This window comes from Saccopteryx bilineata, chromosome 5, assembly GCF_036850765.1.
Source record: "Saccopteryx bilineata isolate mSacBil1 chromosome 5, mSacBil1_pri_phased_curated, whole genome shotgun sequence".
Classification (NCBI taxonomy): domain Eukaryota; kingdom Metazoa; phylum Chordata; class Mammalia; order Chiroptera; family Emballonuridae; genus Saccopteryx; species Saccopteryx bilineata.
Genome location: NC_089494.1, coordinates 134,533,291 through 134,560,518, shown reverse-complemented (window position 1 = coordinate 134,560,518; position 27,228 = coordinate 134,533,291). Strand labels below are relative to the sequence as shown.

At 43.4% G+C, this 27,228-nt stretch overlaps 1 protein-coding gene across 24 annotated transcripts in view; it reads right to left on the bottom strand.

Annotated features, from left to right (window-relative positions):
- Positions 1-27,228, bottom strand: part of SVIL (supervillin) — a 304,969-nt gene that overhangs the window by 174,552 nt on the left and 103,189 nt on the right. For 2 of the 24 annotated variants that reach the window (XM_066280546.1, XM_066280547.1), the window contains exon 1: positions 19,839-20,415. The exons of 20 other annotated variants lie outside the window; for them this stretch is intronic. Coding sequence is in view for 1 of the 4 variants with exons in the window: in XM_066280536.1 (XP_066136633.1) it covers positions 9,325-9,334 (10 nt within the window). In the remaining 3 variants the exon portion in view is untranslated. 2 more of the 24 variants (XM_066280548.1, XM_066280536.1) reach the window with 2 other exon arrangements.

Sequence of the window (27,228 nt, the reverse complement as noted above, 5' to 3'; positions counted from 1 at the left end):
CTCACTCATCCTTTACATCCATGACGTCTTCCCGGACTCAATCAGTCTCCTGCTCCTCAACCCCTACACCTCATCAACGTTTACCCACTTGTGCTGATGTGTGCGTGCTCACTGGAGCTTCTGGGCTGCCCAGGAGCCTCTGCAGTACCCAGTGCACTGCACTGCTTGTTCATAAAAACTGGTGCACGCAGGAGTCACTGTGCAGCCAGGAGTCAGCCCTCTCTTATTTGCCTGCATATTAGATTTCTCTACAGTTACTCTGCTGTTTCCACACATAACATCTTGCTTTCTTTCTGCCTCTTTGGATAATAGGTAACACTTATATGACACTAAGTGCCCGAGAAGAATGTTCCCTTCTCCTTCCTAGGTCATGATTGCACTAGTGACAGTCTCTGTGACCCGACAGTTTTCCCTGGCCTCTCCTAAATCCCTCACCGTAATTCTTGGTTCACTTCTTTTCAGTGAGAAGGACAATTGTTTCCGGTCTTTAGTGTATAGCTCTTTCACCTTTTTTTTTAAATGTCAAGAAGTACTCAAAAGTTCCTGTTCTTAAAGGCTTTATCTGCTTTAAATGTAAGGGCTGGGCATGGGTGCAGCACAGCTCCGGGTCATCTCAGCCAACCTTCATGAACTGTCAAGTGGTTACTCATCCACATCTGCTCCCAAGCCAGAACAGGATGTGATAAGCATCTCCTTTTAGCTTTGGAAGGTGTGTCCCTATGACATTCGATGGTTCAAATGCCACCTTTATTTAAAATAAAATTCACTTGCCCTGCCCGTGTAGCTCAATTGGTTAGAACACATTCCATTACTCTAGGGACAATGTTGGCTCCCCAGTCAGGGAACACACAAGAATCAACCAATGAATACATGAATAAGTGGAACAACAAATTGATGTTTTTCTCTCCTTTCTTCTCTCTCTAAAATCAATCAACCAATAAGATAAAATAAAAGTTAACTTGCATTTATAACATCCTAGGATATTCTGGGGAAGAGCAGGGAGGAAACCAATGTCAGGAGAAGTCTTGAATTCAAGTGGTGTGCAGAGGTAGCGTTGGCCTCGGTTAGGAAGGCTACAAAGCAGTGAGTCCTCAGCCCTCTCGTACTTTACAGGTGAAGGAAAGGACTCTCAGAAGCAAAACAACAACCGTATTTCCCCATGTGTAAGATGCTCCCATGTATAAGACACACCATAACTTTGGGGCCCAAAATTTGAAAAAAAAAAAAAAAAGTACTACATAAAGTTATTAAACTCAAGTTTTATTATTCATCATTAAACAATGAGTGCAAAGACAACAAGCGTGAAAAAGAGAGAAATGCAAGTAAAAACTCCAAAACCACCATATAAAATGCATCCAGTTTTTAGACCCCAAATTTTTCAAAAAAAGGGTGCGTCTCATACATGAGGAAAAACAGTACTTAGAATTTGTGGTTATGACCAGCAGAATATAGAGTAACTCCTTCAAGGTGACTGGGACCCTTACATTTGGAACAGCCTCAAGGTTCAAAGTTAACCTGGATTATAAGGAAAAGGGACCATGCCAGCACCAGGAGGAGAATCTAACACTCCACGGACGTTAGGCTCCAGGAGACTCCCGACCGCCTAGCAGGAGCGGCGTGAAGTCTGTCGGCCAACGCTGGCTGGTTTTTCTCTAGAAGTATTCTACCTTTCCTAGGCGGCAGCCCAGCTGCTGGCACAACTCACCTCCTCAGCTATCTCAGAAAATATCAATTCTCAGCCCTCCCATTACAAGTAACAAGAGAATCTGCCTGGACCTCGCGGGCCTCATGTGTGCCAGCAGAGTGGTGAGGTCAATCGAACAAAGGTCCCCAGGAACCTGGGGACTCATGGACAGTAACAGCAGACTACAGGTTCTTAATGGCCAACAGAAACATAATCCCTTTGTTCCTGCTATTCTCAGGGAAACCTTTTGAAAGCACTCTTCCTCCTCCTTTCCCTTCTCATGTATTGCTAATAGACTGAGTGGTGTTGGGTAAATTTTTCCCCAGCCTGTTTTGCTGGAGAGTGGAGAGAGAGAGAGAGAGAGAGAGAGAGAGAGAGAGAGAGAGAGAGCACGCTCTACGGGAGCCCTGAGATTTCAGCCCAGCTGTTCGGCTGGGTGTGCTGAGGCTGGTGGGGCCTGTGAGTCTGGAATGCCGAGGGCTTTGGAACCCTGCCTGTTTGCTCATCTGCCATAAGGGATGCTTGTCCTCAGGGTGGCAGATTGAAAATTGCGCATTGCCTTTCTGATTGGGAGGGGTCATTGTTTGCTGTTGTTTGCTGGAGAAGGTCCCCCCCACCCAGACTGTTTTGCTACAGAGAATCTAGAGAGAGCAGAGAGAGTCCAGAGGGTGAGTCTGGGGAATGAGTCCAGGTTATGGAACCAGAGACTGAGTTGGGGCTTGGGAGCCCTGATTTCCACCTGGCCTCTTTGGCGAGGGAGTGCTGAGACCAGTGGGGTCCTGAGAGGGGAGAAAAGGGGGTGGTCTTCCCTGTTTGCTCGTCCATCATTATGAGATTTTTTTTTTTTTGCAATTATGCTGGCATCCTGGTATAATTAACAACAGAGTTCGCATGAACCGGGCCCAGAATGCCAACCAGCTTCTCCCAGCAGTGTAACACTTGCCTAGGTACAAGGCAACCTAGGCAGCTGCCTACAGCTGGGGCATTATGAGATTTTAATGAGGAATAGCCCACCATTTTCTGGCTCCATAGTTTTTTTACTGTCTGCCCGAATCCAATGTGAACCTGCATGGCCACGACAGCAATGGTCACTGGCCTTACAACTGGGCATTCTTCATATTAGACAAGAAAGTGGTGACAGAGTTGGTGGGCTGAGCCAAGGTGTAGTTGGATCACATGCAAACTGAGCCATGGTTTCCTGACTCGTGAAAACTCAGGGGTTGGGAGCAGAGCTGTCTGCCCCATGGACTCTGCCCATGCACTGTGCAGTTCAACAAATATTCCATATTCAAAGAAATGGCACTGAGCTTTGGATCCGGTAAAAATAGAAAGAGGAAATCAAGAGGGCTCTTGGATTTTGAATATGATTTTTCTAAAAGATGTTACACAGTTAAAGAAAAGAAAGCCCTGGCTGGTTGGCTCAGCGGTAGAGCGTCACCTGGTGTGTGGAAGTCCCGGGTTCTATCCCCAGTCAGGGCACACAGGAGAAGCGCCTATCTGCTTCTCCACCCTTCCCCCTCTCCTTTCTTTTTGTCTCTCTCTTCCCTTCCTACAGCCAAGGCTCCATTGGAGCAAAGTTGGCCCGGGCACTGAGAATGGCTCCATGGCCTCCACCTCAGGCACTAGAATGGCTCCAGCTGCAGCAGAGCAACAGCCCAGATAGGCAGAGCATCGCCCCCTAGTGGGCATGCTAGGTGGATCCCGGTTGGATGCATACAGGAGTCTGTCTGCCTCCCTGCTTCTAGCTTTGGAAAAATGAATGAATGAATGAATGAATGAATGAAAGAAGAAAGAAAGAAAGAAAGAAAGAAAGAAAGAAAGAAAGAAAGAAAGAAAGAAACACAGAAAGCTTTTAAATATCCTTCAATCCTTAGTAAGTGATTTTCCTAGTCACACTATGTCCTACCTATATAGCTCACTAGAATAATGTTATCAAAGTTCCACTGCTGATGGCTGGATGCTTCAGAGGGAGAGGCCCAGAGGGCCCCATGGCGACACCTACCATATTGTGCAGCAGAATCACTTGAAGAAGGGTTACAATTCCTGCCTTCTAATTATCAGCAAATATGTTGAGGTGGCATCCAGCAAATGATTTAAAGCCATTTGTCAAACAATTTTAATGATCATTCAGTTTTAGAAAACAATCACCTTGATGAATTATCATCTATTTCAAACTGACGACAATATAACTTTAGCTGAAATATTTTATTTCAATTAACCCAGAATTTCTTTTAGAGGAATAAAATGAAGATATTCATCGACAATTTGACTTCTAAACCTGAAGTATATTTTCTTCTTTTAGGTTTTTTTTTTTAAAGAAACCCACCAAAGGATACTAAAATCCAGATAGCCATTTTACATATGAGTTGCAAAAACCCACCCAACCCCCATAAGTTGGAAATTTTTCCTTTCCCCTTGTGGAATGTCTAAGAGATTTGACCAAAGCTTTGTCCGTGTGCCCCGCCCCAGAACGCTGGTGGCCTGAGGTGGACTGAGAGATACCCTCCTCAGGAATGTGGTGTCAGTATGACAACTCAGGCGTCAGGAGTAGTCATTTTCTATTACTGTTACTAAAATAACATTTTCAATCAATGTTTTATACTAAAGGGTATTAAATCACTTCCCAAGCTCTCCTAAATCATTTCCCTAGCTTTCAAGAAAATAGCCTCAAACCATCTATTTTTAATACCAAAGTTATAGGAAACATTGCAATAAAAAAATTTAGTTACAGAAAATCCTTACAGCTTGAGGCAAACATCAAAACCTGGAAACCCTTGCCCTCAGGAGGATTAATAATGATAGCGTCAGCAAACATGGTCACCTCGCAGGGGCTGCTCTAAGTGTTCAACCCGTGTCAGCCCATTTAATCCTCTGACCAAGCTTCGGTGCCATGTCCCATTATCATTCCCATTTTACAGATGAGGAAATTGAGGCAGAGGCGAGTTACCTGTCCATGCTAACACAATGGCAATGACAACTGTTGGAATTTGTACCCATACAGCCGGCTCCAGGTGCCACAGAAAGAACTTCAAGTCAGATGTGAGGTTTGAACTTTCAAACAAGTGAATTTTGTTAGCAAACTTTTTAAGGTACAGGACAGTACCTACTTTAAAAAATACCCAGTTTTTAAATAGCTATTTTAAAAAGCTATCATATCACAATGATTTTTATCTCATTTGAGTCAGATTTAACTAAACCATTCTCTAGACATCTGCCACCTTGTTTTCAAACCCTTTAAAATTATCCTATTTCTCATGGTTACGTTAAGAAGTTAAGTGGCATATTACTTAACGTCTTCTCCCCATCAAATACACAAGGTGAACTCAAAACTGGCACTGGATTAGATGCCAAACTTAATTTCATTTTACTTGGCAGTGCCTTCTGTGGTTATTATTCATTTTGTTACAAGCTAAGACTGGTCACTCCTCACTTGTCACCTGCAGTATACAAATGAAACTGTTTTAAACAAAAACAATTACCTTCCTTCCAGAGAAAGGTTGAATGAAATTTACAAAGCAGATTTTCACTATGGAGCTTGTCAGACAAGGGCATCCAATATGCTTTCTGCTCCTTGTACTTTGAACTCATGTGTGTGTGTGTGTGTGTGTGTTCCATTCATTGATTTCTTCACTCTACAACTGTTTATCGAATACCTTCTGTGTACCTGTTATTGGGGAATTAATGGTTAGAAGTGCTAAATATCACTTTGGAGTTCAAGCAATCATGGTATATATGAGCAAATTGTTCCAAAATAAAAAAAAATCTAAAATAAATTGATATTCAAGACAGATCTCATCTATATCCTCACATGGAACACGTGTTATTTTGACATCAGGATTTACGATTCTGCGCTGACTGCTTTTATGCAAAGTGCATAACAGGTCGTGTATTTCTCTTAAGAGCAATAAATTTTAAGTTTCAGATAATACATTAGTCAATTCTTTTGCCCAATCCTAAAATAACAGAGTACAGAGTGCAGCCTGAGTACACCTACATGCTATTCTTCCACCTGGGCCAGGCCCACACAGAGGCCAGAGTGCTGGTCAGCACTAGAATATTCTATCACGTGCCAAGCTCCTCCACAGATGTGTGTGTGTGTGTGTGTGTGTGTGTGCGCGCATGCACACACATGCATGTACATGTTCCCCATGCTACTGTCAGGCTATTTAAATCTAAGTCAACTAGAGAACAAGTAAATTCACATTAAGAAATTCTATTTACTCGCCCTGGCCAGTTGGCTCAGTGGTAAAACATCGGCCAAGCATGTGGATGTAGCGGTTTCAATTTCTGGTCAAGGCACACAGGAGAAGGCCCATCTGCTTCTCCACTCTTCCCCCCTCCCTTCTTTCTATCTCTCTCTTCCCCTCCCGCAGCCAAGGCTCCATTGGAGCAAAGTTGGCCCGGGCACTGAGGATGGCTCCATGGCCTCTGCCTTAGGTGCTAGAATGGCTCCGGTTGCAATGGAGCAACACCCCAGATGGGCAGAGCTTTGCCCCCTAGTGGGCATGCCGGGTGGATCCCAGTCCAGTGCATGCGGGAGTCTGTCTGTCTGCCTCCCTGCTTCTCAATTAAGAAAAATACACAAACACACACACACACTCACACAAAAGAAAAGAAAAATTCAATCCACTCAACTAAAAAGTCTCCTTGAGGTATGTGAAAGTAAACCCATTTTAGAGATTCCTTGGAGAGACCCTCCTAGGAGAGGATGGCAGGAGGCTCCTGTGCCCTCAGGTGTGCTTCTCAGGCCGAGTAGACTTGTCCTCAATCAGTGTCTGTGCGGCTCGCTGTGGAACAGGGAGCGGTGGGGCCTGACGAAACGGGCTAAACCTGATAGCAAATGAGGATATCTGATTTAGAAGATTGCTGTCTGCTTAAATATTTCACCATCTGGCCAAGATTAACATCCTTGGGTTTTCAAGCCCCAAAACACAGTCAATGTCATGGCACAGAACTGTCCTTGTCACCTCCAGTCACGTGATAAAATGATTGTGGGCAGCATCCAGAGAGACATAAGATGGCTTTTGAGGGGCTCACAAAAACCACACGGGAGGCATGTTCTCATGGGAGGCCAGTTAATTCAGTCTTCTTCAGGATAGGAGAATTCTCTTTTCTTTTTAAGTTTTTTTAAAAAAATTTGGCCCTGACCAGTTGGCTCAGTGGATAGTGTCAGCCCAGTGTATGGATATCACACAAGAGAAGCAACCACTTGCTTCTCTCCCCATTCTCCCCTCCCTCCTTCCCTCCCACAGCCAATGGCTCGGTTGGTTCACACGTGGCCTTGGACTTGGGGATAGCTCAGTTGGTCTGAATGTGTCAGATCAGCTTCTGGTGCTAAAAATAGCTCGGGTGATTTGAGCATCATCCCAAGATAGGGTTGCCAGGTGATTCCTGGTCTGGGCGCATGTGGGAGTCTGTCTCTCTTTCTCCTCTCACTTAAAAAATAAATTAGTTATTGATTTTAGCAAGAGAAGAATGGAGAGAGAGAGAAAGAGACAGGAACATCAATCTGTTCCTATATGTGCCCTGATAAGGGATCAAACCCACAACCTCTGTGCTTTAGGACAATGCTATAACCAACTGAGCCATCTAGCCAGGGTTTAATTGTTTTTAATTTATTGATTTTAGAGAGAGAGAGGAAGGGAGAGAATAAGAAACATCAATTTGTTGTTCCACTTATTGATGCATTCACTGGTTGTCTCTTATAGTGCCCTGATTGGGGATTGAACCCACAACCCTGGTATGTCAGGACAATGCTCTAACCAATTCAGCTACCTGGCCAGAGCCTGAGAATGTTTAATAAATTTGATTTTACAAAAAGCGCTCTAATAAGCCCAAACCCCAACAGCTGCACACAGTTCAGATTAAAAATCAAGACCTGAACACATAATTCTTAGGGAGGAGGAATTTCTGGATAGATTTACTTCATGTCCATCCAGCCATGGACTGGAAAACAGTCTCTTCTAATTGTGATCGGCTATTTGCAAGTCCTTGGCAAACAAGATCCTACCTAGAGAAGAGGCAGGGCCTCGGGCCTCAGCAGAACTATTGAGTCAGTGGCTGCACAAAGCGCAGGTCAAAGCCAGATCGGACCCACGCCCTCCTCAGCTCTGCTTGCATGAACCCACAGTGCCTGGCACAGTCTGGACGTTCTCAGCCACTGACAGACCCAGATGCCGTGGTTTTAGTCACATGCGACTGTGCAGATACAATAGTCCGGGCAGATACCAGAAAACCATTAGGTTTTTTCACAGTCAACAGTCTCTGCCCTAAACCTTCTGTTGCCGCTTCCCTTCTGGGTTACAGAGGTGGCTAGCGGACTCGTGAATGGGCTGACTGAGGGCTTGAAGGCTCCATAAGCAAACAGGGGTGGGGAGAGGAGATTCGTGCTGGTAATGACAACTCAGGATCCAAGTGGCTTTGCTGTCACTCAAGTAGCCAGAATGACAATGGTCATATCCCCCAATGAAAGGTGATCAATCAGAGGATAAACAATGGTTGTGACCTAAGGTTCTAGAACCTAAAAGGAAACGCTGAAATTAATGATCCTCTGTGAATCCCTAAGGACCAACAGAATAAACAGGCACAGAATCTTTCTCTAGGTCACCCATGTCTACATTGTTTTATGTCCTTCATTTGCTTCATAATACATATTCCAGGAGATTTTTAATATAAGAGAAGACACGTTTTCAAACGGATAGTGGGCCCCAGGCGGTGCCTGTATTGTGTGAGGAAAAACACAAGGGATTTTTGTGTCATTTGCTGGGCTGTCAATTTTCAAAGACTCCTCTGCCAAAATGGTTTTGCTCTGTGAAAACTCAAAACTAACCAGACCTCTGACAAATGTTTACAGTCGGGGTTAAGAGTGTTTACTCTTCAGCAGTGAGCTTTGAAAACAGAAGAGCTTTGACTGAAGATGAGCCGAGTGCAGCCATCGCGGTGTTGTGCACCCCTCGGGAGAGGGACCCTCGGGAGAGGGACCCTCCCCGCCGCCACCACAGTCACAAAGGCCACCGTTCCCACACACAGCACGGACGAGGAGGGAGGGGTGCATCTCCTCCCCTCAGTATCTATCTTTAGAGGCCAGCACACACGCATACAACACGATATGGTTTCCTTTGGAAAAGCAGAACAGCCAAATCATGACCACGGTTCTAATTTTACATTCCAGTTAGCCAACACTGAAGCCGAGCGTAGGCTGGGTTTGAACGTTTGCTCTACTCAAATTAACCCAGACGTCATGCACCCAGTTTCTCATCACTCCTGGAGAACAGCATTTAAAAAATGAGTAGATCTTTTGAGGGTTGTTATTTACATCTATTCCCATGTACATATATAGTATATATACCCATAAACATAGATACCTGTGGAGGAAAGATGACCAATTCAGCTAATGAAAAAGGAGAATCTCTTTCTGCAACATTATAACAATGCTTAAGAGTCAGAGTCAGTTTCAGAATGGTACAGTAATTTTTAAAAGATCATTTCTAGTTGTCTGCAGCATTACAAAAGCTATCAGAACTGTGTAAAGGGAGTTTTTAGAAAAATGAAGTGATAAAATATCCTGTAGTTTTTGTGAGCAGTGTATTATACATATATAGGTGTAGAAATATATGTAGAAATAAATCAGTAGAACTTACAGATTTCCATGGCTAGATTACTGATATCTTGACTTACCAGCTGAAGACGAAAGAGGAGAGGCAGCAAGAGAAGAGAAAATATGAGAAAATAGAAGAAATAGAAAACAGGAGGTAAGAAGATGAAAATGGAATAAAGAGAGGAAGGAAGAAAGGAAGGAAAGAAGGAAGGAAGGAAGGAAGGAAGGAAGGAAGGAAGGAAGGAAGGAAGGAAGGAAGGAAGGAAGGAAGGAAAGATGGAAGGGAGAGAAGGGGAGAGGGAGGAAGGGAGAGAAGAAAAGGAGAGAAGAGGGTAGTAGAGGCAGAGGAGGAGGCTGACTCTCCTTATATTGTCCCTAAATATTCACCCACCCCTCTGACAAACCAAAGAAGGTCAGGTGCTAACTCGGAGAGTCAACTGTGTTGGTTATTTTCAAAACACCCATTCAACTCAACGGCTGAACTGAATTGTTTCTGATATACAGTCATCTAATCCAATTAACCACGCTTATTCATCCAGACGTGACGCATGGGTTAAAACAGGAGAAGTGAGGAAACAGATCTACCTCTTTATTCTGTTCAGGAACGGCTTACCACGTTCTTTTACGAAACAGGTTGCCCTTGTGAACACTCACCCTAGGGAATGCTGACTTGATGTGACAAGATATGCAGTGGAGGTGATCTGGCCTCCTGTGTTATTCCAGATGTTAGGATCCGTTCTTTCCTGGGCCTGCTCAGACTAGCCAGTGGCTACAGGAGGGTGACAGAAGGGCAGCTTAATCCTGAGGAGGTTCCCTGGTGATGGCCTCAAGTTCTCTGCTCCTGGTAAGCTAAACAGGCCGGCAGGAAGGGCACTCCAGACCAAGGAGAATCTCACACAAAGGCAGAGTGGGGAAGGCCATGGCACCCAGGGACGGGGCTGCCACTGTGGTTGGAGCCCAGGTGCAGAGGGATCCACGAGTGCCTCAAAAGCAATTCACCAGGCCTCCAGAGGACAACCCACCAGCCACCGGGGCTGTGGACCCATGGACATTCATTGTCCCCTTATTGACCTAACACATCCTCCAGCCCTACAGATCCTGCAACACCCAAGAGTTCTCATTCTCTTCTGTTAGTGGTTCATTCTAATAATAAAGGTTCTGGGGAAAATCAGAACACACACACGGAAGTCAGAGGCTTCAGAGCACAAGGAATCTTAGAAATGGTGGGTCAACAGGTGGCTTTTCAGATAAGAGGTTAAATGGCTTGTGCAGGTTCACAGGGCTTCTCTGAACCCCCATCGTAATGTCCCCCTCCACATTCTAAACTGTCAAAGGCTGGCCATCTGCAGGCCAGTACTCATTAGTAGCCATAGTCAGAACTCAAAAATAACAGGCATGAGTGAGTAACCAACAGTGTTTTGTATGGTTTGCTTGGTAAATACAAGACCTCCCACAAGCCGCCATCACAACACTGTCTCCTAATGACACACATATCATGATCCTGTCAAAGGTGAATTTAACAGTGGGAACTCTGGGCATGCATCCTGGGCCCCAACTTCTGAAGGGCCCCGCAAAACCCAAACTTTACACTTTTTTCTAATGACACCAAGTTTGGTTTCATATGTGCTATGTTAACATTAATAGTACATAATATTTTTTATTTATTTAAAAATATGGTTAACATGTATTTTTATTGTCCCTGTCTCTCTCCTTTTTTTTAAGGGGCCTAATATTTTCTTCTGCACCTGGGGCCTCAACCGACCTTAATTCACCTCTGGACCCTTTTCTCAAAGGACATCTTTAGTTTGTATCCAGAAGTGTGAAAAAGTTAAAAGCAAAAACAAGCACATCATTAAAACTAATTTCTCACACAACCCTATGGCCTGAAACAAAGACACAACTTAGGAAAAGGACAGTGAAACTGCCAAAGCACATGCTAGCAACATGGGATACAACATGCCCCACACCCTCCGTGGTCCCAGCACTTCCTACCCACACTGATCACTAAGCAAGTGCCACCTCAGAGAGCAGCCTCAGGGATTCAACTCCAGAGCTAGCCATAGTCAGACTGCAGAATAAGGGTCTTTGTATACAAAATTCAGAGTGTGGAAATGAATATTTAATGTGCTCAGGGCCACAAAGTGCACATGTGTGTGTGTTTGTGTGTGTGTGTGCATGGGTACATGCTTGCACTGGGGGTGTGTAATTGAAGATAGTTGGGAGGGTTGGAGAAGGCACAGAAAAGTTTCCTCTAAGCTTCAATTCCATTTGAAAGGTACATCTTGTTCTCTTTTCCTCACAATCGAAGACTCACAACTTACAGGGACATGTCAGCAAGTGATACACCCTGGTTCTCCAGCTCATATCAGCAGATGCATAAGATGCACACCCATTTCCTCTGCACCTGCATTGTCTGCGTAGTCAAGTTAAAATTCAATTCCTCAATTGCACCAGCCACATTTTTAAGTGCTCAACAGACACCTGGTTACCCTATAGAATAGCACCAACTACTAGACAGTGTTTTCATCAACACAGACCGCACCAGAGAGTGGTCCAGACTGCGTTTCAGTGGGCAGATATGACACCACATAGCTGTGTACTCCAGATGGCATCACCTAAAGACCTCCAGATACTTCTAAGATCTCACTTCTATACAAATATTCACACCGAGACTTTAGTCTCCCAAGACAAAAAGTTAAGTGTTGCCTGACCAGGCGGTCCAGGCGGTGGTGCAGGGGATAGAGAATTGGACTAGGATGCAGAGGACCCAGGTTCTAAACCTCGAGGTCGCTGGCTTGAACATGGGCTCATCTGGTTTGAGCAAAGCTCACTAGCTTAAGCCCAAGGTCGCTGGCTTCAGTAAGGGGTCATTTGCTCTGCTGTAGCCCCCTGGTCAAGGCACATATGAGAAAGCAATCAATTAACAACTAAGGTGCCACAATGAAGAATTGATGCTTCTCATCTCTCCCTCTTCCTGTCTGTCCCTATCTGTCTCTCTCTGACACAAACAAAAAAGTTAAGTGTTTGTTCTTAATATTTTGGGGGACATAGCCCCTTTAAGGTACAATCTGAAAACAAAAGGTCTTCTCTTCCATTAAATGAGTTTTCAAATAAAGGAATATTTTTCATATAGTTGTTGGGAGATCTTCTAACTTTCTAAAGTCTGTTTACAGACCTGTTTAAAATTATATGTTCAACAAAGTCATTTTTACAGTGGTATTCTGAAACACTATTTCCCTGCAATAACAATTTCATCTTGACAATGCCCTATGGTATCCACCTGTCAGTCTTTTTTTATTTCTTTTTAAATTTGAGCTCATTAATTATAGAAAGCATCAGCAGCTCTCTCTCACATTAGCCAAAGAGATACTGTGCATAACAATTATGTACAGCGTACTACTCAGAAAACTCTCAGCTCACAAAACCTTCTCCATTAAAAACCAAGGTAATTTGTTCTCCTCAAATCTGAGAGCATCCATTTACCATCTAATTGCTATTTTTATCTGGAGCTGCTGAATAAAGTGTAATTTACTTTTAATGAAATAATTATCTTGTGAAGGATGAATGTTGGAATGTTTACAGCCTTGTGAACCAGGCATGCTCGCCACAACTTGTGCAAGATTAAATGTAAAAATAGCATACAATGTAGGCAGGAAGGCAGCTAAAATACTAGTCTGAATAAATTGAGCTTCACCAGGAGTGAGGTGACCAGATAAATCATCTTTTAAAAAAAAACCACAGAAATTCCAAAGTTTCTGTTGTAAAACAGCTTCTTGCACTACTGTGACACACACTAGTTTAGCTGATGTGACTAAGCCCTTTCTAAACTCACTTCAAAGTCTTTGGGTAAAACTACCTTTATTTTTAAATTTATGCTAATTTTTGTAATAAAAGCCACAAGGGAAACAACATCTGAAAAGTAAGACAGAAGTCCAAGTTGATTAAATGATTTATTTCTGGAACATCCTGGTTGAATGATATTAGCATCAACCTTTGCCTTGGCCACGAATGGACATTTTATGGACAGCACTGTGTGACAGACAGTGCAGAGAACACGGACTGAAGAAAAGAGACGCGTCTCTAGCCTGTATCTGCCTAAACTCAACAGATATTTTTTATACTGAACTCTATCAGTATAAATTATAGGGGAGGAGAGAGCTTTGGGAGGTAGAAAATGCAAACAGAGGGTAGATACTAAACCTGAGAAGCACCTTCTTTGAGTTAGGAACCACGGCAGGGGTTTCCAGCTCTTTCATTTAAACACGTCACGGACAGAGCTTGAAGAGGCAGAGATCAGTCAGCGCACTTTGTGTGATCCAGTAGAACTCAGTGGCACGGGGACAGAGATTTTGTTTTCCACTGTTCCTTCCCCACAGCCAGCCATAAAATAACTGCTGATAAAAAATGAATGCCTAACAGTGAGCAACTTGGGTGGGGGCTGAGTGAGCAGGAAAATTTTGTCTCAGGAATCAGAAGAAAAAGAAAAAGCCCAAAGAAGATAAGAATAAATCAGGTTTGAGAAAAGAAAATTTAATTATTTAAAAAAACACAAAAGAAATGAGAGCTTAGTCTGAAGAGATGGCAGACACTTCCAAAAATAAAGAACTGAAAACCAAGGATGGTGATGAAGACGATGGAGAAGGAGGCAGTGGCTACACACACTTCACGGAAGCCAGCAAGTCCTAGTGCTGTAGGACGAAATTTTAGAATATATATGTGTGTTCTTGCTCGAGACATCTCTAACTTGTTCCTGCTCCCACCTGAACCACCACCTTCCAGATACAGGGTCTCCATCTCCAGGAAGGTCAGAATGTTTTCAGGCTTCAAAATCTTGGGATTACAGAGTTCAAATAAGTAGAAGGGGCCTTAGAAAGCCATCATCAGCCCAACACTCATTTTAATAAATGAGGCTCAGAGAGGTTAAGAACTTACCCAAGGTGACACAGCTGGGTAATAAGTAAGATCAGGGCTGCTCCAGTGTCCTCTTTTCCATTGCCCAAACACACCTCAAGGTCAAATACCTTCCATTTCCAAGTTCCTCCCCCATGGAGAGCAGGGAAAACACGTCCTGGGAGAAAGCCCTGAGAGGGGTCCCGCGGGTAGAGCACAAAGCTGGTGTGCTCTCCTGGCTTTCACATTACTTTCCTCCCTGGGTTCCCCATTCACTCCACCTTCTTACCGCAATTCTCTTCTAAAATATTTAAGAACTATTAGCTGCCTGAAAGCTCGTTGAAGCCTCCAGAAAAGAGAACTGATACAAATCCAAATAAATAAATTCCCTCTCAAATGGGAGGATCCCATGCTGGGGTACTTACACATTACATGAAGCTTACTCAAGCTAGTCAACTACAGCACAACAATATTTATCTACTCATGAAATTTTAAAATATTCAACACTTTCAATCAAAAATGTATGAAATCATAAAGCCAAATGATTACGTGAGTGTGGCTAAAGTGAACATCTGGTGGAAATTAGGATCCTGAGCATAATTTGGAGAGCCGCACACCTTAACGTGCCCACATTGTTTTTCTCTCTAACCTGGCTCACACTTAGAGTCATTAACTGCATTAGGAACCGAAAACCATACTTGCAAAAAAAGATAACAGACATTAAAATGTAATTTGTTCTTGGGTTTCATAATAGCAGCTGTTAAAAGAATGAACTATTACAAAGTAAATGAATATAGCTGAATTCTGTGACTGTCCTTGTATACAGTAAATTTAAAAACTATTTTTCCCAAGAAAATCTGTATATAAAAATGGTACTAAAACTTTTCAAAGATTATTTTACTTTTCATAACTTACATACTTCTTAACTTAATATATTTTTCACTATGAAAACTAATTGAGTTTTTGGCTGGAGTACCTTCTTTGCTTTAGTTGAATGTGCAAATGCAACATGTATATATTTTAAAATTTTGGTTAAAATAGGATAAAATTGGATATATATTTTTTCAGAAAGTATGAAAAAATGAGGGCTTAAAAATATCAATATATCAATATAATTTTTCTATTTAATGGCAGTTTACGTCTAAGCCTACATTATTTGTCAACTTTACGTACTCTGGAGGTAACTGAAAATCCAGAAAGAAACAAGAGATCTCTGATTAATCAAAACACAGCCCACAAATTATGGGTGCATTATTTATAAAAGCCCTTTAGGTCATCACTTAGAAACTAATTTTTTATGCATTATTCTTCTATCAGTACTGATTATATAAGATACAAATCCTAGCACAGCTAGTAAGAAGTGAACAACTTCTAAATTATCATACCCGGGACACCCACACGCCAGGCCAACACTCTAACACTGAGCCAACTGGCCAGGGCCTAATTTTAAAAAAAGGAAATGAGCTATAAAGACCAAGTGAGTATATTCCATCTGAAATGGACAGGACATTTAATTCCCAGCATAAAAAGCAGCACAAGCATGTCTATCTTGGGGGGAGGAGAGGAAAGAGGGACAAATATATGGTAACAGAAAATTATTTGACTTTGCGTGATGAGCACAAAACAATCAACAATTCAACCGCTATAGAAATATTTATTTGAAATCTATATACTCTTGTTGATCAATATCACTTCATTAAATTTAATTTATAAATATAAAAGAAGAATTTTTATCTTAACATGGACCCTGAGGGAGGACTGACAAGAGAAGAGACAATTTCAGAAAATAAAGTGACAAGGTTGCTTCACAGCCCATGGTCGGTCAAGACGGAGACCAGAGCATGCCAACCTTTGCCTAAGATGGAACCCTCACAAAGAGGTGCTCAGAGGTAGAGCTCAGGGAGGTCAAAGGAAAGGGAGATCTGGAAACAGTGCCCAAAGAGCTGTGGGTATTAAGGAGAGAATGGACAGTGAAAGAAATAGTTGATAGCGTGAGGTCAAAGGGAGCTGTATTTAGGATGGAGGAAACCTGAGCATGTTTTCAACATGAGGAGGAAGAGCCAGGAGAAAGGCAGAAAGTGGCCATAAGAGAGGCAGGGAATAACTGTGTGGGCAGAGCAGGGAAGGACAGCATGACAAGCACAAAGGAACAGAGCGCTAGGCCACCTCCACCCCCGAGAAGCCCTCAGATCCCCACCTGACCTGGTTCTCACCCCCTGGTGATTCTGCAAGGGAGTCAAACAGTGCTACTCCAAGTCAGTCCTTGGGCCAGAGGACTCAGTACCATGGGGGCTTGGTTGCTGATCTCTGGTTCTGCCTGGAGCTACGGAATCAGCATCCACACATTAACAAGACTGCAGGTGATGCCTATTACAGTGTGAGAAGCACTGGCTTAAAGCAGTGGCTATAAATATGGGAACCGAAGTCTGATATATCTGGGTTCAAATCCAGCTCTACCCTGACCCCATGGCATGTGCCCTTGGGAGAGCTTTTCTAAGCTCTGATTTTGTCTTCTCTAAAATGGGAATAATGATAGTAATATTTCTCAGGGGCCACTGTAAAAAATTAAATATGATAATTCAGGTAAAGAGCTCAGCAATAATCTTGGGTGGTATGTTATTACTGCCCATCCTTTCCAACCTACTTGTATAAGAGCTTCGCCATGTCTATGTAGGGAAGGAGTTCATCAAGGGCAGGAAACACACCTCAGTTCCACCTGAAGGCACCCAACCTGGAGACCGGCACGTAGGTATGCAACACTGACAAGAGGTATTGAGTTGCTGAGGTGAATCAGGGCTGTGACACGAGTCATTCAGTGGTCCTAAAGCCACAATTAAAGCTCTTTCCCTGATGATGTTGACACAAAAGCCAGTTAGAAATAGGTTATGAATTAGTTTGGGATTAAAGGATCAACTTTCAGAAGAGAATAACCATGTTACAAACCGAAACACATTCCTCTTTTGAAATCTCCCATAATAGGGAGAGTCACCAGAAAGTGAGACCAAGCTCTCTAGACAGACATCAAGGTGCTAGGCATCCCTTCTGGGGTCAGCAAAGCAAACCACTCTGAGGTGTTTCCCCTGAAGGGTAAAGCTGAGTGCTTGGGGGAGCACACAAGTCAAACCACACCACTCACCACTGGAGGAGTGTCTTCATTTTAGGCAAGGCTCCAATAATGAAGTGGCCGACTTCCTGAATATACCTTAATTTCCTGTGTTGGTGGGAGCACACATACATAAACTCCAACAGGCTTGTAACAGTAAGACCAATGTTCTGCTCATGTTATTATATATGGAGGAGGTAACATAACTTGTAACACAGAACACCCACTTCTGCAGTGAATAATACTGTATATAATGCTGGCAGAATCATTTTATCAAGTACAGTTAAATTTTGATAAGAAGAACCCACAAGACATACCAATGTAGTCCAATTCAATCAATGCACATTCATGGAGCGCCCACTCACTGGGCAGCGGGTATTGGGCGGCGGGTACTAGGCTAGAACTGGAGGTCACAAGAGGGCAGGGATCTAGGTGCCTCTTTGAGCACCAGGACACAGTGCTAGGGACCCAGGAGCCCAGAGGCAGAAGGTCAGAGGAAGCTTCTGGGAAGGTTGCATCTGTATGCAGTCTTTCCAGGGAGGTAGAACACTTCAGGGAGAAGAGCCAGCAGAAACAGTGGCATCAAAGACCCCGGGAGGGAGGCTAAGGAGTTGAGCTTCAGTCTTTAATCAGTGGGAAGCCACAGGGTTTGGCTTTGGTGGAGTGATGTGCTCAGATCTTTGGTAGGAAGGTCATTCTGAGGATGAACTGAACAGCAGAGAAACCGGGGGCAAAACGACCAATTCAGGGCAATGTCTCAAAGGACCATCTGGGTAAGGGACAAGGAGGCTCAGGAGGAGGTAGTAGGCAGGAGCATCACTTCAGAGATAGACCTAGTGGCCTTGGTGGCCACTAGAAAGAGGAGTCGAGGTGAAACTATGAACCAGAACATAGTTTCTGGTTCAATTACAGAACAATGAAGAGCTGAACGGCAAGAACGCCAGATGGGAGAACACTCCTGACCCCAGGGAGGCCTCCGAAACATGTGTGTTAACATAAAATTCCAGTGAGTGCTCAGAAAGCCCAGGCAGCCCCAGGGTAAGAAGAGGACTTCCTATGTCCCCAAAATAAAAAAAAGGCCATTGCTTTCCTAGCCCCACACCTCCCCATGAAGCCTTGAACCCATGACCCTGAATGCCACCTTTTCTTTTTTTAACTATAGAATTTCTAATGACCCCGGGCATTGCCAAAGATGTTCAGTCTAATTGCAATTCACAATCTTCCAGGGTTGAAGTGACCAGGCAACAGCATGTCTCAAAGGACAAGCAGAGATGCCTGGGTGTGCTGGACGCAGTAATGTGCGCTGGGCGCCTTCACTAAATTTTTCTTTGAAAATACGCTCCTGGCACAAGATGGACTAATTTCAAAAAAGCATTTTCCTGAGGACTCTCTCTGCCCGTTAGTGTTACCTCTCTTTTTCAGAGGAGTGACAGGGGTGACCCACTCTGGCAGGGCACACAACTGCTTGGCTTCTCCAGTGCCACCCCTCCCAATTCAGTAAGAAGAGGCAGCAGGATACCTCCAGCCCACTACTGGGGGCAGTTACACTCTAGCATTTTCTCAGCAAGGGAGTCCACCAGCATTTTGGCTAGGGCAATGGCTTTTGTGATGTATGACTGTTGCACATTACAGGGCATGTACAATTCTTAACCACCTTCACCCAAATGCCAGCCCTGGTTATAGTTGTTAGAACTAGAAACACCCCCAAGCATGTCCACACTTCTACAGTTGTGGTCCTGCCCTGGGCTGAGAACCAGAGCAGTCAGTGTTCATCAAGAAGCTCATGTCTATAAATATTCTGTTTTCTACCTGATAAAAATAATTGCTGCTCCTTCCAGTCCATTTGATTCAGTATAAGAAAACAATCTTTTTTTTTTTAAAGAGAAATATGTCAAATCTCCTGCAGCTCACTGAAATTTGTTAGCAAAGGCGAATCACCAGGCTAAATTATAGAGACCACGGCTCTCTAGGGCTTAAAAAGGTTACTACAGCATTTTTCTTCTTGAGTAATTTAGAAATGCAGTCCAAAATATAGGAGGGAAAGCAAAATTAAAAAAAAAAATTCTGAAACATCAGAGGTTCTATCTTTCAAACTTGAAGACTCATAGTACCGAGGGAAGGAACCCTCAGAACACACACTGCCTGACAGGCTCGCTGGTTAGCTCTACTTCCAGAGGTATTAGCAATAGCAACAAAATCGAACATGCCTCTCTGTCCCCCACCCCCAGACCTGAGGCATAATCACTGGAGACTTGTGAACACACTTGTCATTCCAAGGCTTCAAGCACTAGCATTTAGACAGAATGTTATTAGAAAACAATATGAATCAAATTGTTAGTATAAACTTCTCCGTTCTAGAAAGTAAGCTCCTTTGTTTTTAAGAAAAAATAACCACAACAAAATACCAATTATTCTAAACCCCAAAACCATGCCCACCAGAACCTAGTGGAGCAAGTCTACTCCCTAGGACCCTGCAGAGCATCACGGTGCCTGAAGTCATGCCAGCTTTGGAATCATGTCAGACGGACGACACAGAGAGACTTACAGGAAGAGTCTTCACTTACTTGAGTTTCTGTATAATCCTTGCTCCTCTACATTAAAGATGGTGGTGGTAGTGTTGGGGGCAATCAAACTGCATTTCCTTATTTTTCTAATTGAAAATAATAAATAAAGCAAAACACGATATATCCTCAGATCTGGGTTTGGATGTCCGCCAAGTATTTCCTTTGGGTCTCCTCCTTTCAATGAATGCTACTTTCAAATTCTAAACAAAAAAGTAAAATATCAAAAGCCAGGCCAAGAAACGCTGTAGGAAACCAAATATCACAGCACAAACCAGGCAAGTGCAACTATCTATTCGAGGTGATGATTCAAAAGGGGATAAATTTAGAACGGTGCTCTCCACAGGGTGACTGGGTGCCAACTGCAGGACACAGGAGAAGGCGACATCCCAAAAGTTTCTCGGAAACAAGATCGCCAAAATATTATTAAAAAGAGTCTTTTCTTTGAAGTGGCCAGTCCCCCGGTGTCCTTGCCACTGAACTCTCCTGACCCAGCCTTGCTGTGGCCATCCATTACTGGGCGAATCCAGGTGAAACCCGAGGACCCTGCAGCCTGGGAGGACTCGCAGCCGGAGGCAGTGGGGCAGCTCACAGGGGACGGGCCTTTTATGGCCTGAACTGGAGAAGCCCTGATCCCAGCTAATTGACCGAAATAGCTCCTGGCACTCAGAAGAGCCCATCAGCTGTTGCTGCAACAGACCTGGCCAGTAGCTACCTCAAAAGTAATGACTTGGTTCACACTGTCTTTTGGCTTCTCATATAGAGAAATAAAAAAATGCAACCTCTATCTACTGAACAGGCTCAGCAGTACAGCAGGGGATAGACATAGATTTCTAACTCCCGTTTCTGGGTTAAAAACAAACCAAAAAATCACACACAAAAAAATCCAAAACAAGTAATCACCGATAAAGCTCCGAATCTGAACACACACAAACTAACATACATGTGTAAATACATGTATGTACACAGGAAATGGCATGCTAGAATGGCACAGGTCTCCTTACAAGTTTTGAGTTCCGCAGGCACCTGTGGGCTCCTTCCCACTTCCAGTCATTGTAGAAAAGGAGTCACCAGAGGAAAGAATGGTGCTGGGAGCACTTCCTCTAACACAACACAAAACAAAGCTCCGAACTCACAGATCTGTCCTCATATATGTAGATCTCGGGTCACTCAACTCATAAACCAGAAAAACCTTCACTTAAAAAAAAAGGAAAGAAAAGAAAAAAAACTAAACAAAAAAATCTATCAAGCGTATACACTTCTTAAAAAGCTATATGTGTGTTTTTTATCTTAAAACTAAATGACTACTCTGCTTACAAAAATACTTACAATTGTAGGTGTCCTTGTTGTTAGGCAGAATAAAAGAAGGTCTCAGTTGTTCGTCCTAAATTCACTACAAACCACAAAGCCAGACTCCAGGTAGCAGCAGAGCTGTGCGTCCTGCTGCGAGGCCTGGGGGGGGGGGTGTCTTCCCGTGTCCCTCCAAGACCCCCAGCTGTAGCAGGCACCAGAGGCCTCGTAAAGCGGGATCCAGATTCCTGCTCTGAACTGAGCCCACAGGACAATGCCTGCTCCTAAGCAGACAGTCCTGGGCCAGGTGAAAAGACAGCAGGCACCGGAGACAGCTGTCAGAATCAAGCACCAGCTTCCTGCCTGTTCTGTGCAAGGGTTAAAAACAATTTGCTCAAGCCAAATTTCATCCTCATGTCAAGGTGACAGACAAGAACTTCACAGCCTGGCTTCTGCTTCCCACCCAGCCTCAGTCCTGGCCTTCATCTTATTTTCCCTTTGACCAATTTTGCCTTTCAGCCATTTTTTAAATTTTATTTTGTCTGGTTTAATATATTTATGCAAGCTGATTGAAACTCCTCTGGAGGCAAAGCAGCATAACAATAAACCAAAACTTATGTAAAACAGCTGACCACAGAGTCTTTTAAGAAAAGAGAGGAGGAGAAAATGAATCGCTATTACTGTACTGAAACAATGCAGTTGTTTTCCAAAAAAATGATTCATTCTCATAAAAATGAACATCTAACTTTTGGATGCCTTTTAAGTTGTGGCTCACTGCTCCCTGGTCTAGATGAATCCACTGGAGTCTAACAATAATTCTTCATGGATGCTTGTTTTGTATGCCTTTTCTTTTTGTCTTTGTTCTAATCCCAGTTAATTCTACCTGTGCAATCTGTTAAATACTTTCTTCAATTTTTCTGCCATCTGACAAACTCAGCAAACTCTTGTTATGCTCACTTCTCTCCAAAAAATGACAGTAATCAGGCCTGATGTGCAAGAGAGAAATGTGCATGGTATTACCACGAAGAAAATGAAAAATCATCTATTATGAACGAGAATTAAAGTGAGAACCAGACTTAGGCTCAACTTGGACATTTCCAAGACACTTGATAACTATTTCACATTCTTAATACTGTAACAATATGATAATTTACTATTCTCTCTAGTCACTGTTCATTATGGTAGTGTTGGTACAAATTTTAATCTGCCTTTTGTGAACTAATCCAGAAGCCATATCTTTTTATGGTATTTATTTCTAAGGGTAACTACATTCATGCCTCTTTACCTCCTATTTTATAACAACAATGAATATGTGGAAACCAAAACTGAAAACACAACAAGAAAATAAAACGCTTAGATAAGAATTCACAAAAGATCTGTACGTTGTAAATTATAAAATACTGATAAGAGATAGCAAAGAAGATGTAAATAAAGTAAGAGTAATCAATCTATCCATATGGAGCTCTACTGTGTAGCTTCAATGATAGATTAGAAAACCCAGAAATAGATCAACACAAATATTCCCAACTGATTTTTGAAAAAAGGTGCCTTTTCCACAAATGGTGCTGAAACAATTGGACAGCCGTTGGCAAAAAACAAACAAACAAAAACAACAACGTTACCTGATCATCATACTTGTGTGTGTGTGTGTGTGTGTGTGTGTGAGAGAGAGGGACAGCTAGGGACGGACAGACAGACAGACAGACAGGAAGGGAGAGAGATGAGAAGCATCAATTATTTGTTGCAGCACCTTAGTTGTTGATTACTTTCTCATATGTGCCTTGGCCGGGGGCTACAGTAGAGCAAGTGACCCCTTGCTCAAGCCAGCGACCTTGGGCTCAAACTGGTGAGCCTTGCTCAAACCAGATGAGCCCACGCTCAAATTGGAGACCTCGAGGTTTCGAACCTGAGTCCTCTGCATCCCAGTCCGATGCTCTATCCACTGCGCCACTGCCTGGTCAGGTGATCCTCACACCTTTTATAAAAATTAAGCAAAATGGATGAAGAAATTAAATGTAAAATATAAAACTATAAAACTTTTAGGAAAAAACAGAACAAAATGTAAAACTTCAACTTTGGGAAAAACCCTGTTAAGAGGATGAAAAGATATGCTACAGAGTCTGATTAGTGGTGGAGCAGTGGTGGTCAAGGCATTTTGAGAAGCAATGAATGAATAAGTAAAGTGCCACAACTGCGAGTTGATGCTTCTCCTCTCTCTCCCTTCCTGTCTCTTTTTCTTTCTGTCTTTGTATCTCAAGGGGAAAAGAAAGAAAAATAAAAACAAAAGGCATGCCATAGAGTAGGAGAAAATATTTTAAATTATACATCTGAAAAACAACAAGAATCTAGTGTAAGGCCAGTGGCTGCTGCCATGGACGTGCAGGTTCCCACTGGATTCAGGCAGATGGTAAAGGAACTGTGGAGCCAGAGGATGGTGGGCCGTATCATTTATTAAAGTCTCGTAGAGGTGGACCAGCAAACAGGCAGGGAAGACCGCTTCCCTTTCTCTCAGGGCTCCCAAACCCTGACTCGGTCTCTGGTTCCATACCCAGGACTCATTCACTGGACTCCTCTCAGCTCTCTCATTTTCTCTACAGACTGTTCAGCAAAACAAGCTGGAGAAAAAACCCCTTCTCCAGCAAACAACAGCAAACCACCGCCTTCCCAAGCTAAAAAGCAATCTGCAATTTGCTATCTGCCGCCCTGAGGACCAGCACCGGCAGTCTTCCACAGACTACACACACACTCTACGACCCAGTCAATACAAGCGAGCAAACCTAAAAAACATTTGTTATAAACTTGTTTGCCCAACAATCTAGAATATATGAATTCTCAAAATTCAACAGCAAAAACAAAAACAAAAAAAAAAAAACTGTTCAATTAGAAAATGGGCAAAAGAAATAAAGAGACAATTAATTTTAAAAAAAAGACACAGGTGACAAATAAGCACATAAAAAGATATTCTGCATCATCAGACATTAGAGAAATGAAAATTAAAACCACAGTGAGACATCCCTACACACCTATTTGAATGGTAAACAAAAAATAGTGATACTACGAAAGTGGCGAGGAGAAACTGGCCCCTCCCACAGTGATGTGGAAACACCACACAGCACAGCGCCTCTCGGAAGCGGCCTGGCAGTGCTCCTACACTTGCCAAACCAAACCAGCGTAGGGCCCAGCAACTGCACCCCTAGAGAGTCTGTCCAGAGAAATGAAAACCTAAATACAAACGTTCATAGTAGTTTCATTTGTAGTAGCCCAGGCCTGGAAACCACCCCGATAATAAATGAATAGTTCACTGAACAGGGTGCCTCCATACCATGGAGTACTACTCAGCAGTAACAGGAAAGGAACTTGATAGCCAGCCCAGCCAGCACGAGTACCGAGGGCGTGGCCTTGGGTGAAAGAAAGGCGTGCCCAAAAGTTAGATGCTCTGTGACTCCATCCATAGGACTTTCCCCAGATGATGAGCTGCAGAGATGAGGCGCACAGTAGTGTAATCAGTTAGGGATGTGGGTGATGAGCACCTTGTTCTGGAACTTTTTCCTCTGCTCTACTGACTGTCTCAATGCCGATGTCCTGCTACTAGTATCGCTTTATAGTTTTGCAAGATGTTACCATTGGGGGTAGAGGGAGGGTGGGGGGAATGATTAAAAGATGCACAGACTTTCTCTGCATTACTTCTTACAACTGCATTTGAACCTATAATTATCTCAAAATTAAAAACTTAGACATTAAAGAAAACCCTACTTCAAATGAAACTTCCAAATGTAAATGGGCTACTTATCATAATTATACTTTCAATAAATCTAAGGAGATTTTCTTGTCATCAGGGCCATCTTAAGAAATTCCAATTGAAATGTTTCCACAAGGAAGTCATGGATCCAAAGTAAAGTATTTGATACAGAATAAGAAATGCAAGGATTGTTTTTCAATAAAAAAAAAAATTTATTTGGCAGGTGATATGGCACTTAAAAGAGCACCTCTAATACCCAGGGTGTCTCTAAAGATAGAGCGGGATTCTACCATGTTCCAGGAATTCAATCCATGGCCCAAGATGATTAATTTTCAAAACCTGGCCTACAGTTGAAAAATAACAAGAAAATAACTCTTTAAGAGAGGGCCTGGGCCATCTCAAATATGATGCTACTATAAATATTATAGAAAATAAGTGTTTGAACTCCAGAATCCTAGAGTCTTGCAGTTTTTAAGTCTTATAAATGAAAAGACAAAAGTTCAGCCTCTGAGGTGGTAGGATGGGCCAACTGAGAGTGCTTCAGGGGCCTTATCCTCTCAGATTCCATCAAACCTCGACCCGAATCTTGACCTGTGCCGCCTGAGAGCCAGACTTACCTTCACAGGACTTACACGTTAGAAGAGCTCTGAGCATGCCCTGGAGTGCACAGCGGAGGCAACGCTTTGCTCCTGTTTCTGAAGGACAGCAGACTCCAAGCTCAAGAGCATGCTCAGCCCCTCTCAGCCCTACTCCAAGTTCCTTTAGCCCAGCTCCTTCAAGTGCTTGTCTGCCTTGAATCTCTTTTTTTTTATTATTGAATTTATTGGGTGACATTAGTTAGTAAAATTATACAGGTTTCCAGGGTACAGTTCTATAACACATCACCTGTATATTGAATTGTGTGCTCGCCACCCCAAGTCAAGTCTCCCTCCATCACCACTGATCCCCTTTACCCTCTTCTACCCCCCCACCCCTCCCTCTGGTAATCACCACACTTTGTGTCTAGAGTGCTTGTTTGTTTGTTTGGTTTTGCTTAATCCCTTCACCTTTTGTACCCCGCCCCCAAAGCCCCTCCCCTCTGAGAGCTGTCAGGCTGTTTTTTGTATCTATGAGTCTGTTTCTATTTTGTTTATTTTGCTGATTAGATTCCACATATAAGTGAAATCATATAGCACTTAACTTTCTCTTAGTGACTTATTTCACTTAGCATAATAATTTCCAGGTCCATCCAGGCTGTCACAAAGAGTAAGATTTCCTTCTTTTTCATGGTCATTGTGCAAATGTACTGCAGCTTTTCATCAGCACTAATCTTCCACAACCAGTGTCGCCCCTCCTCAGCCCCCTTTTGCTCCCCTATCAGTTTTCTGATTTGATTCCAGCTTCTTCACACTCAGAAACTGCTACCCCCAACCACAGGCTCTCTGAGTGGATGTGGCCCTGCAAAGCATCTGACCCTTTCAGACCACCTCCACCTCCACGGGACATGCTCTTTTGAAACATCTCTTGCCTCTCTCCTCGTCTTGCTGACCCCTACCATCCTCAGTTGGTCCCTGGCCCTTTCTTCCTTTCATCTCCCTCAAATGTCTATTCGCCAGGACTCTGACCCTGGCAGCTACTCTTCTCGCTCTACCTCCCCCCAGAGTGGGTTCTGCCTCACCTGAGGCAGAATTCAGGAAGGTGGTCATTCTCTGGGGTTCAGAATACCAGCTCTTCCACAGGAACATGCGACTCAAGACAAATGATGCTACCCCCATCCTCTCCCATCATAACATGTGCCCTGGTTTACCTGGCTGACCACAGCCTCTCTCGGGCTCATCGCCCCCGTCCCAACTGTCACCAAGTCTTGCTGTCTGAAGCTCAGCTGTCCCCACTACTTGCACTTCTCATCATGTTCCCACTGCAATTGTCCCTCACACCCCAACACCCCCCCCCGAATCCATCCTCTCCACTGCGTTCGCAATGCCTTCTACCCAGCCCAACCCAGTGCATCATTCCCAACCCCAACCTGGGCAGCGGCTCCAGCAGCAATCCCCTGCCCCCAGGGCCAGGCAGCGGTCATTCCCCCGTGATGAAAGCCTCTGGACAAACTTCTTGAATTAAATGTTCTTGGACAGTAAACATAAGAATGTCTGTGTAAAACAGTCACTTTCACCGTCTTGCATTTAGATATTCATCAGTACAAGAAAGACGGATCAGGTTACAAATAAATTCTCAAGAAACAGCATGGAACCCAGAGATGATCTCATCTAGACCAGATCTGCAGTGACTTACTTTACAGATGTCTCACTAATAGTTGTGAGATGTTACAAGGAATTTTAATGTCTCACTTTATTACAAACATCGCATGTGGACACACCCAGGGTG